Below are 19581 nucleotides of genomic sequence, written 5' to 3' on the forward strand. Positions count from 1 at the left end.
TTTCCCTAGTCTCTACCACCATGCATGGCACATAGTAGGTCTGTGATAAATTTTTTTAGAAACAAACTGAAGAACTATGGGGCCTATTGCGGGGAAATTGGCATCATTAACCATTTCTTAACATTTAAGAAATGGTGACTTAAGGGCCAGCCCATGGGCTGATGATGGGAGGAGCCGGATTCCACATTGCCTATTGTGCAGTTCAAATCTCAGATCCCGGAGCATGAGAAACATGCCAAGAGCATGTGCATGCATGCCCAAAGTCTCAACAGGGTGGATAAAGGGGGAAGGGGTTGCAGCATGACCATGCCTCACTGGGTGTTATTAGGGGTGCTTTCCCTTCCCTCTTTCTCTCTCTAGCAAGTATATGCACCCTCTGGAAAATTAAATAAATAAATAAATAAATAAAAGCGATAGTGACTTCAAATACTGTTTGTAGAGGCCAGCAAGTGGCACGGTAGTTAAGGCACTAGACTCCTGCATGGCCTACGTGGTTCAGGTACTGGACCTGGCAGCTTGAAAATCGTGCCAGGTACATGTATGTGCATGTCTTAAATCCCAGGAGAATGAAGGAGGAATTGTGGTGTGGCCACCCCTTCTGGGGGGGGAGGTGTGTGACTTCTCACTTTCTATCTTTCTGTCTCTCTCTCCCAGCAAGCACACACACCCTATGGCAAAAACCTGTTAAAAAAACATTTTTTGTAGTGGATAGAGGGAGGTAACTATGAGTAATCAGCCATATAAATATATTTTTATAAACTTAACAGCCTGAAAATCTGGCTTTTAGCATTTATATCAGATGTAGCAATACTTGAAAAAAAAATAGAGAATATAGTTGGCCTTATCATCCACTCCTATGACATCATTAATTCTAAATTTCCATATTTCAACATTTCTAAAATCGGAAGGCCTCATAAAATTGGTGATGTGCTTTGCTGATTAGTATACATCTTAATTATAATTGGCAGTGCTTTTTACTAAGGGGTAAGAAATAACAATGAAACAAAGGTGTATCTAATGATTGTTGATGGCTAAGTTATTTTTAGGTTTTTATTTTTGAGGTTTTTTCCCCCCACTATAGGACAATTGCATTCTCCAGAGAGAGAAAGAGAGAAAGTGAGAAATCACCCTCCAGAGGGATGGCCATGCCTCAGTCCTTTCTCCTCCATTCTCCTCTCGGGACTCTGGGCACACACACACACATACCTGGTATAATTTTGAAGCCACCAGGTTCAGGGTCTGAACCACACAGTCGGCCATGTAGGATCCAGCCATCTTAACCTCCATGCCGCCTGCTGGCCCAAAGGTTAAGTTTTGATGAGGCGCTACAAGACCACATTCAGTTTTATTTCATTTTAAAAAAAGTGGTAAGTGCCTACTGTGTGTCAGGGCCTAAGCTAGGTGCTTGGGTGGTCACTGTGCTGGCGTGAGATTTTATATCCCAATTTGGGGAGCATCCAAAGGCTGTGTCCCCTCCCTCTGGATTTGGGGGCAGTGGTGGCATGAGTGGGAGTTTGGGAAATGTGGCTGGAGCACATGGGCATGGGGGATAGGCAGGTCTAAATTTAAAATCCTGCTCTCCCTTCGCCGCCTTTGCGACCAAAGGACACATTCAGTTTTTTTGATTTCTCCTCTGTAAAATGAAAACAAGCCCTGCCTCAGAGTTGAGAGGATTCGACCAAATAATGTCAAGTCCCTGGCCCCGGCTGACGCTCTGTAAGTGCCCATTGTCAGAGCCATGCTGACGTGGCCACTGCTCCCAACACCTCTCATCTCTCACTCTACCTCTGCTTCCTCGCAGCCATGGAGCCTATCACCCAGGACAAGCGAGTCTCCCAGGGCCACAACGGAGACCTGTACTTCTCCAACGTGATGCTGCAGGACATGCAGACTGACTACAGCTGCAACGCCCGCTTCCACTTCACCCACACCATCCAGCAGAAGAACCCCTTCACCCTCAAGGTCCTCACCAGTAAGTGCAGGCCCCTGCCCGGGGCGAGGGGCCGGAAGAGGCAGCCTGCCGAGCCCAACAGCCCTGGGTACCTGAGTCTGGAGTAGACTCGCCTGTGAGGCTGCTCTAGGAACCCTTCCAGCCCGCTGACCCCGAGCCACTTCTGCCGCCCTCCAACAACACCTCATGATTCTGAAGCCTTAAGTTGAACTGGTCCTGCTCTCCGCCAATGCTTCTCTAGCTTTGGTGGGAGTCGGAGCTTGGCAGATACACCAGGGCCCAGGCTGTGCTCTGGGCCGTGCTCTGGGCCTCTTCGGTCTCTGGTAGCTCCCCGTGCAATTCCGACGCACAGCAGACTTGGAGAACCACTGCCTCAGTGGTCATCTGACACCCTCTCCTACACTCAGCCTGGGCATTTCTCATCCATCTAGTCACTGCTTGGTTACCGGAATGTTCTGAAAAAAGCCACAGCGTACAAGGTCGAGATGAGTGGGCACACAGGAAGAGACGTGTATGAGGCCTTAATGTCCCTGCTGAGCGGTGTGGGGTTGGTGCCTGTAAGCTGCAGGCTCGTGTGTGAGTTTACTTGTGGTAGCTGTAGCTCCCTGATAGTGTTGGCTGGTACTAAAGCAAATCAGCATTTCCTGACCCATCATGGGCTCGCAGCCGTTCAGAGGAGAGAGAGAAGCTAAGCAAGAAGCACCTTTCTTGGCGGGGAATGAGCCAGCCTGAAGCTTTGGCTAAAGTCTTCAGCCCACTCGGGATGTTAAGGGTTGCTTCTGTGGGCTCACACCGCATGTCTGGAATGTGCCTCCGGAAGAGACCTTAGTCTGCCTGAGTGCTATGCAGGGCCTTTTCCATACGGCAGCGGGGATGTTGGGGAGCCCAGGCAAAGACCACTGTGTGAGTGCTGGCAGTTTCCACAGGCTTCCTTGGCTTCCCAAAGCCCTCACAGAGGTGACGACGATGCCCTCTGGGTGACTGTGGGCAGGCTTGTGTGAAGCTTGGCTGAGCCCCCTTCTCCTAAAGGACAAGTGGGGTGCGGACCCCTTGCTGTTCTCGTCTCCCTCTTGACTGGAGGGTCAGGAGGTGCCCAGGGTCTGCACAACCTCCCACTCCTCCCACCACAGCAGAAGGTGGAGCTGTAGGAAGTGGTTCCCTTTCTCCTGCCTTTCCCCCCTCCTCTTTTCTTTCCTCCATTTTCTTTCTTTTCACTTCCTGTTTCCCCTCCTGCCTTCTTTCTTCTCGCTTTGTTGAGTCCTCTGCCTTTCTTTAAGCCCTGTTGGCCCTTCTCACTGTCTCGTGCCCCTGTGGTGTCCCCCCCGCTCTGTTCCGAGAGTGCTGAGAGCCCAGGGAGGTGACTGAGCCTGTGCCCCGGCAGCAAGCTCCATGTGTCCCTGGCAGAGTGACCCGGCTCCAGTCTGCTCGCTCCCCCACCCTGGCTGCCTATTCCCGATCCAGGCCCAGGGAGGCCTGCTGGAGAAGAAAGTTGGTTTGTCTGTGGTGTCTCCTCAGTGCATGGCGGGGTGACGGCCTGCCAGCTGGCTGAAGTGGGGAGGACAGTGTGGTCCGCCCAAGACCTCGGATTGGCCTCCGTAGCCAGGACAGGGCTGGCAGCCCTGGGCAGTGGGAGGCACAGGGCGTCAGGAGCAAGAGCCTCACTGAGCTGACCTTGTGCAGCCTTCAGTGTTGTCACCTATAGTCATCCCGCTGCTTCAAAGACTGAGACAGGTGACCTCTGCTGTCCTGGGCAGAGGCTGTCACTGTCACGAGGTGTGGGGCAGAGGCTAAGTGGAGGGCCTTCCTCCATAGAATTAAGTATTTAGAGATTTCAACCTTTAGAAATTGGACTTTCCAGAAACATCCTTTTTCTACCAGAGGATGTAAGAGACGTGGATTTCTGCTTCATTTCTAGGTCCCCTCTTCCATTGAAAAGTCTCCAATGACCAGAAACTCTGCAGGTGATTGGACAGAAACCCGCCAGCTCCCTGCAGTTCTCCCAGGGGCAGCTTTGACTGGGAGCAGGTTCTGGGCATCTGAGCCAGCTCGGAATTGGGCCCAGTTGCTAAAAATAGCTCAGCTATGCCCTCTCTACTCCCCTGCCTGGAAAGGACACTGGCTTTCTGTTGTGCCTTCAGAACCAGGTCTGGGGCCAGGAGGCAGAACGGTCAGGTGGGGCCAGCTTCAGAGGCCCTGTCCTCACCAGGTGCTCCTGTCGCACTCTGCCCATTTGGGAAGAAATACATGCGACTGCACCCAGGTGTTTTATTACCTGCATTAAAGGAAAAGGAGAAAGGAATAAAATGCAGAGTACGGGACAGTCTGAAGTCCTTTCTAAACCTGATTGGGATGCAGCGAAAGAGAAACAGCTATGTGGCTAATGAAGGTGCACCTGCCTCACCTTGCCCACGCGGGATGGAACCAGGCCCTCCTGGTGCCTCCGGCAACAGTAAGAGGCAGCTGTGGTGGGAGAGGATGGTTCTCCCTGCTCCCTTCTTTTTTCTTTTTAATTTGCTAGAGGGTGCATGCGCTCACTGGAGAGAGAGAGAGAGAGAGGAGAGAGAAAGCACTGCCCGGGGGAGAGTCACACCACAATCCCTTCTCCATTTCTCCGTTTTGGATTTTGAGCACATGCACATATGCCGGGTGTATTTTTCAAGCCACTGGGTCTGGGACTCAAACTGTATAGTTGGTCATGTAGGATCCAGCCACCTTAACCACCACACTCCTGACTTGTCCATGCCCCTCCTTCTTCCAATGTCTATGTGACAGTCTTAGAGGGCTCAGATGGATGGTCTCTCTGAGTGTGCCCCAGAATCCACACCTGTGATGCTGGTTCTGAGTGTGGGTCCCTTCTTTGGAAAAAGATAGGCTCCATTTCACATGGTGGCATGGGGCGGGAAAGAAGAGTCCTTTCATCTGTGCATGTCACCATGCTCCCCCAAGAGAGCAACAGGACGCCCCCTCCCGAGCCCGGCTGTAGCCCCACCTGTCCCAGGCCACCTTGCTGCTACATCCCGTGAGGATTAGTGCCCCCCACCTGAACTCCAGACATACCCACGCTGGCTTCCCCACGGGCTGCAGCCTTAACCACAAACTATCTTAAGAGATAGCTCTGAGTAATGAGAATCTTCCTGCCTGCTGTTAAAAGGATTTGGGATGCAATGCAGTGCCCATCCCAGGCAAGAACTCACATGCCCTCTTGCAATTAGTTGTAACAGGACCTGATCTGTCTTCAAATATGCAAATGTTTTGGCACCGCACCTGTCCCTCTTGGGCAGTTGTACTGTGTTCTGGGCTTCTGGTGCTGTCTGCTTGGCTTCCGGTCAGCGGCACTACCCTCCCCCTTTGCTGGTACTGTCAAAACTGGACCCCAGTAGCTGGAAGGGTTTGGCGATAGTGAAAAGCTATTCAAGGGCATGGGCATGGTTATAGGTCCTATTCCAAAGTGCTTTTCTCAGCTAAGATGACATGTCCAAGGGTTCTAATCACCAGACGTTGGAACTGCAGCCACCGATCTCACTGTAAAAGACTTTCTCCCGATGTGAACCTCCAGCGGGTCAGCAGGCTCTCCCAGTCCCCGTATAAAACTCACAGCTTATACTTTCTTCTGTCCTAAGCTCCCTTTCTAAACCCTAAAGCCTGACCTTCAGCCAAGCTCTCCTGCCTCACTGGGCCACTCCCAGGCTCCTCTTGAAGAGGCCTATCTGTTAACAGAGATGCAGAGTGTATGTGTGTGTGTATGTGTGGGGGGGAGTACTTCAAAAAGTTCATGGAAATAGCATAGTATAAAAAATAATGTGTGGATTTTAATCATTATTTTTTGCTCCAAAATAAACTCAGATTTTAATTCCATTTTTTTTTCATGAACTTTTTTTAAGTCCCTGCGTGTGTCTCGCAAACTCTAGCAATGCCCACCTGGTTGCATGGGGGGTGCTTGTTGCTGGGCACAGCCAGGAGTTCTCTGTTGCACTCTGTCGACGACTCTTGACCTCCTCTCAACTTCTTCCCACCCCTGCAGCACAGTCTCTGCTCCGGGAGGAACTTGTTCTGTCCCCAGGGCTCACTGACACACCTTTCTCTTTAGCTGTCCCCAGGGCTGGCCTGAACCAGAGCCCTGGGCACTGAGGACTTTGATGAGTTGTTCTAAAGACTCCCGCAAGACACCACTACACCTGACCTCATTGGTCCGAAAATATAGTGGGACCAAGCAATTAAAGTTCAAGCCTCACGGGAACCAGCAGTTAGCGTAATGGCTATGTCGCTGGACTCCCACGTAGTCGACCGCGGTTCGTGTCCCGGACCCGGTGGCTTAAAACTCACGCCGGGCGCGTGTGCGTGCGTGCCCAAGATCCCGAGAAGAGAATGGAGGAGAAGGGATTGCGGCGTGACCATCCCCCCTGGGGGGTGATTTCTCGCTTTCTGTCTCTATGTCTCTTTCTGTCTGGCTGGCGAGCGCACGCACCCTACAGTGAAAATCTCTCAAAAAAAAAAGAATGTTCAAGCCTCACTTTGTTCATTTACAAAGGAACTTATTTTATCGTTGCCTTCTTTTGCAGGATTTAACCTTCTCTTCCCTTGTTGGGGCTGTTTTGTGTTGCTTGTTCTTCACCAAGCGTATTTCCTTCCCCGATATGCCAAGTCTTTCCTTTGCAACAGACCACTGGTGCTGTCCTCGGTTGTTTTGTGGCTTTGCATTTCTGTTTTTTCTCCCCCCCCCCGCCCCCCGTTTATGCCTCACGACTTCTCCATGGCCTCCTGTTTGCTTACCCTCTTTTGTTTATTGCAGACCACCCCTATAATGACTCGTCCTTAAGAAACCACCCTGACATGTACAGTGGTGAGTTGCGGCGGTAACCTTGGGAGTAACCTTGCCTATCTTAACCCCCGTTTGCCTAACTTGACTGATACCATGTCATTAACTCCTGCTGGGTGGCAGGTCTGACAGCTGGCCAGGCCAACATGACACCTCCCGCACGCTGTGCACCAGGATGAAGGTGGCCAGTGGGGAGTTGGAGGTGGCTCACATGGTTGTGTGCTCGCCTACAGAGAGCAAGCCTCCGGTTACCAGACTCTCAACCAGTTGTTCGGATCAGGGTCGGCTTTCAAAAGAGCTTCTTGGAGGTGTCAGCAGAAGCTTAGGAATCAGTGGATGGATGGAGAATATCCGAGAATAGTTAGGTTCCCACAGTGAGGAGTCTGCTTCCTAGGAGTCAAAGAACACAACTTTGTAGGGTAAGTTCCGTTAACTCCGTGGTGTCTGGATAGGAGCTGCGCACTGCCTAGTCTAGCCCTAGCTACTGAGTGCACCATTTTATGGCTAGACCCCTTGTCCCTTTATTTTATCTTTTAAAAGAATTAGTTTGTTTTCTTTATTATTATTATTTTAACTTGTTGTAGTCATCAGAGGAAGACAGAAAGAAAGAGAGAGAGAAAATGAGAAAGCAAGTTGCCAGGTCCAAGACTCATACCATGGTCAGCCACATGGGAGTCTAATGCCTCAACCACCATGTCACCTACTGGCCCCCAAGTCCCTTCAAAATCCATCTGGGACATAGACATGAGAGTCGGGCTCTGAGTTCTCTTTCCAGGTTACACGTAAATGAAGTTGGACCATCTATTGTACCCTCTCACCTGTGCCTCTGCTCTACTCTGTCATGCATGCAAACCCATGCCCACCTCTGCCCACCCTGGAACAATGACCACGAGTCTTATTTCTTAAGCATCGCACAACTGGTCGCTCCCTCTGATTACTAGGGTATTTGGCTATTTCCACACCTGAGTTAACCCCTCGCCATGGTTATAGAATTTCTTGTTTTCTTTGGGCAGTAAGAGGCATTATCATCCGCTGGTCCCAGCAAGGCAGCTGGCCTCTGTCATCAGTCATGCTGCAGAAGCTGAGGCTGCAGGTCCCCAAGGAGGTCGCTGTGGGCTCAGATAGATAGGAAGGGCCTGTGCTGTACTGTACCAATGTCAACAGCGATCAGCGTGTGGAGTGGGGGGTGGGGTGAGGGCACAAGAGTCAGAGAGAGAGAGGCTCTAACTTGGCACCAAGCAACCAGAACCACACGGAGACTCTGCCAAAGAGATTCACTGCCCGAGAAAGCAGGGACATTTGTTAGATTCTGGGCATGTTTGTTTTTAAGAAGAAGGGGCCCATCACTATTGTGAGCCACTGCGCACTGGGCAATACCTTTTCCTATACTGGATTCCCGGTGGGAAGTATTTCGAAACCCAGAGTATATCAAAACCAGAAAGCCCCTTAGACAGCATCTGGTCCAAGCGCCTAGCTTTCTATAAGATGCACCGTGGGCAGGAACGTATGTAGACTGTTGTTTGTCCACAGGGTCAGTTCGAGTCACTCTGGCCACTTACACCAGTTCGTTCATGACCAGTGGTTGGTATTGTTACAAGAGAGCGATTGGGAGGACTGAGAACTGGTCAGGGCCATGAAACCAAGCAGAGCTCCCGAGCGCTCACACGGAGATTGCGCTCTTGTCCTCTGTCCGGGCCGACCCAAGTATGAAGCGGCTGGGAAGGATCTAAAGGGAAAGCGAGGCCACATTAAACAAAGGAGGACTGGGCCTTTGCTTTCAAGAGGACAGCCTCTAGTGAAAAGGAAGGAGGGAGGGTAAGTTCTTCCCAGAGTGAGAGAACCTGGATGGAGGCGTCAGGGGAAAATGCCCGTCTCCAGCTGACTTAGGGCCATGACGTTTCCTCTGAAGCAGTAGGGCTGCCCCTTCCTTATGTTTTGCTCTGGTGATTTCTACAGTGGGCTGGTATCTTCTGAACTAGGTGCCCCCTGACATACCCTTGAGTGATGCTGGGCAAGTCTCAGAACTTTAATTTCTTGGTCTACCAAATGCATCCAGGACCTTCCTCTGAGGATTGTGGTGAGGATGAAACAGGATAACTCCATGCACATGGGCCTTAGCGGGGCGTGAGACGCAGCATCAGCGCTTGCTGCCTGTCACCCATCACTGGTTTAAAGAGGCTGGGTCAAGCACGCTTCTGAAATGGAGAGAACTTGAGAAGCCGGTGTGGAGGGAGGCAGGCACAATTAGAGGAGGGAAGTTCTACAGAGAGGAAAATATTAAGGCTGACTAGAGACCCCAAAGCCGCTCAGAGCCTCAGCTATGCTGACAACTGGGTAAGGGATGGCTTCAATGGCTGCAGGCAGGATGGACGTTGGACTTAAGGAAAAATCTCCTGGCCATGAAAGGTGTCCACTGTTACTAGACAAAGCATTGGTCTCATCTTCCGGGGTTTGAGCAGCCGCCGTTCCTGGGGCAGAGAGGTAGAGATGCCAGGAGCCCAGCCCCGTGCTGCTTCGGTTCTCAGTTCTGATCATTAAAAGCAGCAAAGTGGTCTAGGTGTAGGATCGACTGGCCCTCAAAGCAGTTTTTGGCACAGGCGCTCAGATACACCCGAAGCATGGAACTCAAGTCCCGCTAACACGCAGCACGTAACAGAGGAGAGCCAGTCAGGCTGCTGGCAATCTTACTGTCTTCCAGCAGGAGGCGACCAAGAAGCACTTATTTTTTTCCTTTTCTTTTTTTTTTTTTAAGAGGTTTTTGCCTTATGGCACGTGCACTCGCTGGAGAAAGAGAGACAGAGACAATGAGAGAGAAACTGCGAAATCACCCTCCAAAGGGGATGGCCACACCACAATCCCTTCTTCTCTATTCTCCCAAGATCTTGGACACACATGCCTGGCGTGAGTTTCAAGCCACCACGTCCTGGACTCAAATCGCCTTCGACCATGTGGGAATCCAGTGACATAACTGCTATATCATCTGCTGGCCCCCAAGAAGCATTTTTCACTGGCCCTTGAAAGCCAGTGTGGTTGAGGTGGTGTCATGTCCCCATGGCCTACCATATTCCCCTGGGACCCATGAGCCCACTCTCAGCTGCAGCAGGAGCGTTCAGGCCCTCCTTCGGCTGAAGGTCAGATGGGCCCATGTGGGAAGATTCTTCTGAAATCCACCAGAATGAACTTTAGCATCTAGACTCCAGGTTTGGGCAGGCGTTAGGTCAGATCCCACCCAGAAGATCAGAGAAAGTAACAGAAACATATGAGTGTTGGTAGGCTCTTGGGCATCCCTGTCTCCACGGTAAAAGAGTGTCCTGTGACATCCAGGAGAGACTGCTGGCTTCCACCGTTTAGAATTGAACACTGGAACCATGTTTGTCTCGGAGATTCTCCCTGCCAACTTCTCCAGGGAAGGGAATTAGGTACCTCCCTTGGAAAAATGGTTCCCAAAGCCATGGCTCATCCTTCCTAAATCTTCATATAAATGCCTCCTGCCACGATCAATCACATTTCTTTATAACCTCCCTTGGATCAGTCTTCTCCTCCTTAATGATGTCACTGCTTCAGGTTTCCCATGTCCCCAGCCCCAGGTGAGATGCCGCTGGAGCCTCTTAGGCCCTCCTCACTGCTTTTGCTCCAGCTCGGGTCTGAGTTTATTTGCTAGCCTCTGAGGAGAGATGGGATCTTAGCTGAGACCCTGCGACGGGAAAGCACAGGGGAAGAGTTTCTCTAGAGCAGCTCACGGAGACAGAAGTACCTTTCTCCTTCACACCTTTGGCCTTGAATTTGGGTTTCCTTTGGTTTGAGTAAGAAACCTATTTCCAAAGTTGAATGTCAGAGTAGGGGTGAGTAGAGTATCCATTTTTAGCCAAAGAGGCAGCATGGAGCAGGGGTGGGCGACAAGTCTGGGTTCCAGATGGTCTGGAGTCTAAAATAACCAGAGTGTGACCTCAGGCAAGTCTGTTGACTTCACTGAGCCTCAGTTTGCTCTGCTGAAATGGGGGTTCTCCTGTGAGGAGCGAACATGACGGTGATGTGGACAGAGCTACCAGCACAGTGCCACCCGATGAACGCTCACTGAGTGGTAGCCCTGGTTATTGTCTCTGAATTTTGGAATTGCTTTCCTTTTTTTTGTTTTTTTTTTTGTTTTTTTTTTTTCTTTTGCTATGGGGCACTGTGGGCTCACCAGAGAGAAACAATGAGAGGGAAAAATGAGAAATCACTCCCCACTGGAGATGGCCACACCGTAAGCCCTTTTCCTTCATTCCCCTCCCACGATTTTAAGCACACACACACTCACACCCGGTGTGATTTTCAAGCCTCCAGGTCGAGGACTCAGACTGAGGTCAGCCATGTGGGAGTCCAACACCTTAACCGCCAGACCACCTGCTAACCCCTGACCTTTTTTTTTTTTTTTTTTTTTAATAAATTTAGGCTTGTTCTAAATTTAGTAGCTTCTCTGTTAGGATAATTCTATGGTTGCTAGCCCACACCCTACAAATGCAATTTTGCTATAACCTTGTAGTCACAGCGACAGCGTATCAAGGCACCCACAGCGGGACTCTGCTAATTCTTCCCCACCCCATCCTTATTGTGTGCTGGTCATGCGTGGTTAGGGCGCTGCATGCTACAGTGTGAATTAAACATTCACAGCATTGCAAGCTGGGATCTGCAGACTTCCTCCCCGCACAGAAGAAGCGTGAGGACTCATCCACAGAGTCCCAGGGTTCCCAGCTCCTGCCAGATTCACCAGCCTGACACCAGCGCCTCCTACCCTGGAAACTCCTCCTCAAAGTGTCCTTGACCTCGCATTGTCTTTTGACTGCATTGGTGACTGCGTGACTGTGGGTGGGAGGAAGCTGCTGTTGCGGTCTGGCTTCCTTGATATTGAGAGCTGGATGCTACAGGAGCTATAGATATCGATGGTAACCAATTAACCACGTAATGGATTAACACCTGCAGTAGCCACGTCATATATGTGTGTATCGGCGGGACCGACAGCACATCTCCAGACAGAAATAACAACTGGGGTAAACTGTTGCCTTCTTTGTTCTCTTCTCCCCTTTGGTTCACTCATCACACAAGCATTTATGGAGCACTGGCTGGGTGCTCTGTGTCCTGCTGGCAACTACCTACCTCTGTCCATTTCCCTTCTTCCCATAACAAAAAGATGAAGTTGAAGCAAGCTCTATGAAATGCACTCCCCCAATGGCAAATGCTGAGCAGCTGAGCACCCCCAGGACGAGTGCCCCACTGGCCTAGCCAGGCACCAGTTCATGTAGCCAGTCCCTTTAGGAATCACCAGTGGCAGAGATAGAGTCCCCCAGCACCCCGTCCTTACTCCAGCGGCATCAGTTACATGCCAGGCCAGTGCTTGGCTCTCCCTCCAGCCGCGTCCTCTACTCTCGTGTGTCTTACTGAGTCTAAGACCCGTTAAGCCGACTGGGAGGTTCAGCTTATGTTTTTATTTTTTAATTCCTCTCCTTTACAATAATGTGCCTCCAGTTTCCCTTCTGCCTTGGGGTCTCTGGTGAAGAAATCCTTGTCCTCTTTTCCATCTTATCTGTTTCTAGAGAGCTGTATAAAGAGCTCTGGAGGAGAGGGAAGGCTCCCCCTCCTATGGTGGCCCCTTCCACAGGGAACCTGCAGCCCTGACACACCCACCTCCATGAGCTGCCTGGCTTTTAGAGCCTGCGCAGATTCCGCTGAGGCCAGCCCTGTAGCTGTTCCAGCCTGGCTGGATTGTAGTTCGCTCTCTCCATCTTAGCTGCCACTTTCCTCTCACCACCCGCACCCCAGCATCACACATGCAATTAACACCTTCCTCTCCCACCCCTTCCAAAGTCATTAGGAGGCAGAATGGACTTGGCCCCAGAGTGATTTCCTGTCATCTCTGCTCATTAATTCTCTCTGTGTCTTTGCTAAACCGTGAATAACTCTCCCTGCATCCCCAAGTGTTTATCTGGGGCTTTGTGGCTTTGTCCCAACTCCTTGTCTTCAGAGTGTCCCAAAGGGCAGGTGTCTGTCGTGCATCTCCAACTCCTGCCTTCTCTTTCTTGCACGTCCTGTCTGGGGAGGAAGGACTGCTGCCGACGAGACGGCCCGCCAGGTGGCCACACCCACACAAGATGCTCAGGGTGTAGGGGTGTAGAATTCTCCCTGCTCAGACCACCCCTCCCCATACAGGGAAGAGAGGTATCCCAAACCCCAAGGGAAGCTGGGCTCCTGTCGGCGGATCCTTTCAGAGCCGAGAGCTACACACATGTGTGCAGGTGGGGAGGAGCCCAGCTTCCTACCACCTCTCCCAGTGTCACCAGGCCCCGGGGTGGTCTTAGCTGGGAGGGTCGGGCAGGGAGGATGGTGACTTTTCTCTCAAGTCTGACCACTTCAGCCTGGCAGGGCCAGCCCTCTAGGCAGGAGACTCACGGGATCTTGTTCTGTCCTGTTTCAGCCAGGGGCGTTGCGGAGAGAACACCCAGCTTCATGTACCCCCAAGGTACGGCAAGCAGTCAGATGGTGCTGCGAGGCATGGACCTGCTGCTGGAGTGCATCGCCTCGGGGGTGTACGTACAGTGCGCATGCGCGGGCTAGGCCTTTTCCGCAGGGTGGGATGGGGGGGCTCCATCATGCCGTGTTCTCACCGTAGTGGGGCCGGCCGGTAGTGCTGCAGAAAGAGAAGCAATCAGCCCTAGTGAACAGAACTTTCCAATACGTAGGCCCCTCCACTCCATTTCGGCCATCTCTGTTTTTGGGAAATGACAAAGGGGAGGCCAGGTATCCCGTGTGCTTCAGTCTTAGGGCCCTTAACCAGGGTGCTCGCCGTCTCTGTGGCTGAGGGTCCTCCTTTGTGTAGCAAAGACAAGCTCTTAGAGGACATGCATCTTCCTGGGCCCAACCACACTTTTTTTTTTTTTTTTAAGTTTTTTTTGCTCTAGGGCCCATGTACTCACCAGAGACAGACGGAGAGAGGAAAAGTGAGAAAGTACCCCTTGGGGGATGGCCACGCTGAAATCTTTCTCCCTTCTCCTCTTGGGATTTTGGGAACGCATACACTCATGCCCAGCATGTTTTTCAAGCCGCCGAATCCAGAGCTCCAACCGTGGAGTCAGCCTTGTGGGATCCAGCTGCCCTAACCACCACACCACCAGCGGCTCCCCCCACCCCAGCAAGTACACGTGTATGGCTCCCGGTGTCCCAGGTTCGTGGAAGAAGAGAAGGGCCACGTGGAGTGATCAGTTCTTGTTTCCTGCTTGGTTCCCTCCTAGCCCGACCCCAGACATTGCCTGGTACAAGAAAGGCGGGGACCTCCCATCAGACAAGGCCAAGTTTGAGAACTTCAACAAGGCTCTGCGCATCACCAACGTCTCCGAGGAAGACTCCGGAGAGTATTTCTGCCTGGCCTCCAACAAGATGGGCAGCACCCGGCACACGATCTCGGTGAGAGTAAAGGGTACGTTGTGTGTATTTCTCATTATGAAATTTTGGCCACCCTGGGCACTGCGACCACCCTTCCTCAGGGTGAGCGGGGGGAGCCTCTGAGCAGCCCCCTGCCACAAGTGGTGTCCCCCTCCCATCTGTGAGAATGTGTGTGCACGCACGTGTGTGGGGGGTGGGGGTTAAGAGAAGGAGAGCCGCCCTGGCCATCACCCAACCCTCCCTGGCGCTCCCTGAGCAGGTGAATTTCTTCCCACGGCCTGCTGGGATCCCACCCAGGGCCTCTTCTCTCTTCCTGCATTGCTGTGCGTGGTGCACCACCTGAGCTCCGTGCCATCTTTGTACCTATGCATGGTGCTTGCGTCTTTTTTAAATGGGGCGTTGTCACGGCCACATCCATCCCCCAGAAGGAGAGCTGGCCTTCCTGGGCTGTTGTGGCAATAGAGCCTGACTCTCTGGGTCCCGGCCTTGTGTGCTGTGTGGCTCGTGTTGCTCTCAGTCTGGGGCTGCACGGATGAGTGGGGTGGTGAGGTCCAAGCCCAGACGACGAGAGCTCTCTTAGCACACAGTTGGTTGCCCTTGTGGTGCTGGAGCACCACACACAAAGCAAGTGGTTCTTAACCTTTTTGTTTAGGTGTTGGGGTCGGGGGGATATCAAGATCTTTGAGAATCGGATCCAAAGGACTCTCTTCTCAGAAAAGCCCACCTGCCCACATATGACAAATTGTCCAGCTAATTGAAGAGAGTGGCCAGCTAAGGACTGCTCTACCCAAGGTTCAATACCTTCAAGAATGAACATAAGCCCTTTCCTAAGTGGGCTGATCATGCAACTACAGAAATCCAGAGGGACCGACCCGGTGTCCATGGTAGCACCCTCTCGGGCAGTGGGACTGTTGGGTGCAGGTGCACTTCATAAACACCGATGACCTCTAAAAGCATTAGCTGCCCAGGCCTCCCCTGAGTATTCTGACTTCATGGGGTGGAGACAAGCCCTCATCCATCTTCAGGGGATTCTAAAGAGCAGGCCCAGTTTAGCACGATTGTTCTGTGACCTCAAAATAGACAGGTCGGCCGTGCGCAGGCTGGACAGAGGCACCCCTGAGCAAGAGCCCTGGGGAGGGGGAGGGCCTGGTGCTCACGGGTCAGCTCCCGTGAGGATGGCGGGATGGTTTCTTGCACCTGCCTGCCCCATGCCACCTAACCCCCCGTGCCTGTCCTTGTCCTCCAGCTGCTCCCTACTGGTTGGATGAGCCCAAGAACCTTATCCTGGCTCCCGGTGAGGATGGCAGGCTGGTGTGTCGAGCCAATGGGAACCCTAAACCCACCGTCCAGTGGATGGTGAATGGGGAGCCTCTGCAGTGTAAGTAACCAGCCCTCATTCCCCCCACGCCTCTGCTCCTGTGCAGGGCTCCCGGCCCCCCTCAGTGAGGGCCAGCACTGGCTGCACTAGGAGAAGAGGAAAGGAGTAGTCCCTGATTGTGGCTTCGCAGTGGCCCACCTCTCAGGACATCTCAGGGGGCGGGAAGCTTGCCTCATCTTTGAGTGAGACAGCAGGAGGTCGGCAGCCTGGGGCCCTGGAACCCTGTGACTATGTTCCATGTTTAGGGGAGTTCTGCTTCCCAGAGTTGTCCTTAAATCTCTGCTTTTCTGCCCCTTCACCACCACCAAGCCCAGTTCAGAGTCTGAGGACTGTGGCTGCATCTCTGAGAGGCCGGGCTCTGAGAGAAGCTGGGGCTTGGACGGTGGAGAAGAATTCGGTCACTCATTGCTGGTTACTCAAGCCCCATTCCGCTGAGGGCAGAATAAGAGCCAGCCCGCGCGATAACGTGAAAGACTGTGGTTGGATGAGGAGGGACTCTCCCTGAAAGCAGAGGCACAGGTGCAGTCCTTGAGGGGGCACGGATTGCGGGAGACTTTTGTCCTGCCCCGATGGGTGGAGCAGCGACTCTGGATTGTTTCTGCCCAGTGGCTGTGATCAGATTTACCCATCATAGTCTCTCTGGTCGCATTTACTTTTCTAAGTGTCCTGTGGTTACTTTCTCTAAGGGCCAGCAGAAGCATAAGCAGTGATATTAACCCAAAGGGCAAAGAGGTAGAAAGAACTCAGAATGTAAGTCAAGAGCAGTTGTCGAAGTAGGGGGAGAGGCAGCGGGGCAGAGGGAGGGGAGGGTTGGGATGTGCTGCTCAGACAGGGGCTGTGTCAAGCACACTGCCAGCTGTCCAGCCCTTATCTCTCGATCTCAGACTTTAAAGGCGAGGAAGAATCGGTGCAGGAAATTGTCTGGGATCCCACGGCTAGGGAGTGTAAGGCAGGGTTGCCATGCAACCACAGCCCCCTCTGCCCCAGCTAGCACCAAACTTGTAGTTACCCCAGTAAATATTAGCCCTTGGCTACAAGCCGAGATGTGGACACTGCCTGCTGTCTGCCCGGCTCTGTCCTAATGGCACCTTGGGGGCAAGGCAGTCAATGATGCCAGACTTCACAGCTCCATCAAATAAATGCAGCCCAGCACTTGCAGCTGAGCCTGCCCTGGAAAGGCCGCTGTCACTCTCCCCAGGGGTCACCTAAGGGAGTGACTAGGAGGTTCCAGGCAGGGAGGCGCTTGAGTTGCTGGCATTGCCTTCCTCGGTGCGTTTTTGCTGAGTGGGGACCCAGGGAAGGATGATAAGGCTCGGCCTCGTCTCGTTTACCCTCTGCTGATTCTCAGTGCCAGGCAGGCACAGCGTTAGCTAGGGAGTGGCGCTCGCAGGGCCAGGCTCCTGGCTCCTTCCCTCTGCCGGCTTCCCTTGGAGGTCGAAGATCCTGAGTGAGTTCCTGGGTTCTGTAAACTAAGATTTCCACTTGAAGTTCAGAGGGCTTACGCAGAAAGTCATCTTCCCATGGGTAAAGATGAGAAGAGTGGCAATTCTTTACATTGCTGGACACTTTTATTTTTGCAATCCATCATCCCTCTCCTCTTAGAGTAGGAAAAAGACGAAGAGATGTGTTCTGATTTTATAGATGAAGGAAATCAGGCCCAGAAAGATTTCTTGATTTGGCCCAGGTCCCAGAGTCACATGGGGAAAGAGCCAGCACCCCTCAGCTGCTTCCCCATCTCTGCTCTCTGCACCGCGGGTCAGCAGGACTAGGAGAACTGAGTCTCCCTCATTTGGGATACTTTCTTGGGAAGACCTGAGAGCTTTGGCAAACACAGGACCTTCAGGTTTCCCTGGGTGTGGCTTCAGGAATGTCTGGAGAACGCTCTGCTCAGAGGAAGGGAAGAAGGCAGGCCCCATTCATTAGTATATTGCATGACCCATCTCAGAAGTCCTGTAAGCAAGCACAGCTTTGTGGATATTACTGACGCCCAGTTGAAGATTCCTGTCTCTGGATCCAAGTCGGAGGGCCATCTCTATGTCAGCTGGTCCAGAGACGCCCTTCTTCAAGAAGTTTTCCTTGAGGTTAAGGATGGTGAGCAGATTCCCATATTCAAGTCAGTGGGGAGAATGGTAATGAAGTAAACAGGGAGTAAAGGCGATCAGAAAGACCCAGCTTTCTCCAAACCCAGCCTCCCCGTGTCTCCACCACGTACCTGCCAGAAGTGACGCCGCCTGCAAGCCAGTTTTCCAGCCCCAGTGGATGACTGTATGTCCAATGTGCGACAATTTTGGTGCAAGTCCAGCTTGAACACAACAGATGCTATTGGTTTTTTTAATGGAATCAGAAAGAAACTTTATTTTACCTTTATAAGATAATTTATTTAAAAGTGTTCTGTATAAAATAGCAAACACAGGGACCATTGGGTGGCGTGGTGATTAGGGTGCTGGACACTCCCATGTGGCTGACCGCAGTTCAAGTCCCAGACCTGGCAGCTTGCATTCTCACTGTCTCTCTTGGGTCAAATTAAAATAAATGAATGAATAAATTAAATTAAATTTTTTAAAAACCAGCAAGCACAGAATAAAATAAAAGGAATTAGTTTTTTGTTTTTGTTTTTCATTTTATTTATTCATTCATTTATTTTTTAATTTGACAGAGAGAGACAGAGAGAGAGAAAATGAGAAAGCAAGCCATCAGGTCCGGGAGTCAAACCATGGTCAGCCATGTAGGAGTGTCCAGCGCGCCTTAACCACTACACTACCTGCTGGTCCCCAAAAGGAATCAATTTTAATTAATTATTAAAATTTTTAAAAGTCATGTAAAAATCAATTTTAATTAATTATTAAAATTTTAAAAAGTCATATGCACATCAAAATAATAGTAATAATGGTAATATGAAAAGATTTTAGAAAGTTTGTAGAAAATGGACTAAGGTTTATTTTGGTGCAAAAAATTTTTAATTCATGCATAATTTTTCATAGTATACATTTCCCATGAACTTTTTAACCTCCCTCCCAATCAGTATGTGCCAGACCTTTATAGTTGCATAAAATCTTGGGTTCTTTTCATGAAATTCCCACACGGTGGTATGTTACTCTCATTCAGATGAGGAAACTGAGACTTAGAGAGTGGAACATGCTGGAAGGTGATGTGGTTGGAATTCAAACCCCTTCTCGTTTTCAAGGCTTCTGCTTCCCACCCCTGCCCGGCTGTTGTGTAGGCCAAGCAGGAATTCCTGTTCCTCCCGACTGGACTGAGGAACAGACTCCAGGAGGCTCCATGATGGGCCCGGAAGCCAGGTGTCCCAGGGCCCACCGGTGCTGCTGCGTCCACAGTGCTGGAACCCCAAATCCCCTTCACCCTGATCCCCTTTCTCATGAGGAACATCTATCTTATCTGTAGCCGCACCACCCAACCCGAACCGCGAGGTGGCCGGCGACACCATCATCTTCCGGGACACCCAGATCAGCAGCAGGGCCGTGTACCAGTGCAACACCTCCAACGAGCACGGCTACCTGCTGGCCAACGCCTTCGTCAGCGTGCTGGGTGAGGCCACCCGCTCGCCCACAGTGCGGCCCCCCCGGGCTCGGCTGTGTCTTATTCTCCAGAATCACCCTGGTGGGGCGGAGTAAGGGGGTGGCAGGATTGGGGAGCACTGGAGATGAGACTGTGGGCAGGGTGGGGGGCTGACAGCCCACAGAGCTGGGCAGGCAGCAGGACTTCCAGCAGACGCCCGCCAGGAATTCCAGCAGAGGCCAGCCCTGAAACCTGGGGGCTAAGCACTGTGCAGAGGGAGCTGGATCTCACGTGGCCAATTGCAGTTCAAATCCTGACCCAGGATTCTAATGAGATGGAGAAATGGAGGGGGAAAAGGATTGCCGTATACACACACACACACGTATATAGCCATCAGAAAAGTCATGACATATTTTTCTATGTTTTCCTATGCAAAAATGCGTCTTGACTTTTCTGATGTATATATATACAAGAGAAGTCACTCTTGGCCCTCTCCCTTTCCTGCTG

General features: G+C 51.6%; 1 protein-coding gene across 16 annotated transcripts in view; it reads left to right on the forward strand.

The window, feature by feature from the left end:
• The window catches only part of NFASC (neurofascin), a 237611-nt gene that overhangs the window by 170979 nt on the left and 47051 nt on the right, over positions 1-19581 (forward strand). For 13 of the 16 annotated variants that reach the window (XM_006159237.3, XM_027776052.1, XM_027776051.1 and 10 more), the window contains 6 exons: positions 1802-1972; positions 6741-6791; positions 13216-13327; positions 14030-14214; positions 15427-15558; positions 18961-19104. In XM_006159237.3, the coding sequence (XP_006159299.1) occupies positions 1802-1972; positions 6741-6791; positions 13216-13327; positions 14030-14214; positions 15427-15558; positions 18961-19104 (795 nt within the window). The remainder of the gene's footprint in view (positions 1-1801; positions 1973-6740; positions 6792-13215; positions 13328-14029; positions 14215-15426; positions 15559-18960; positions 19105-19581) is intronic. The other 3 variants (XM_027776050.1, XM_027776054.1, XM_027776060.1) reach the window with 1 other exon arrangement.

This window comes from Tupaia chinensis, unplaced genomic scaffold (genome assembly GCF_000334495.1).
Source record: "Tupaia chinensis unplaced genomic scaffold, TupChi_1.0 Scaffold000627_1, whole genome shotgun sequence".
Lineage (NCBI taxonomy): Eukaryota > Metazoa > Chordata > Mammalia > Scandentia > Tupaiidae > Tupaia > Tupaia belangeri.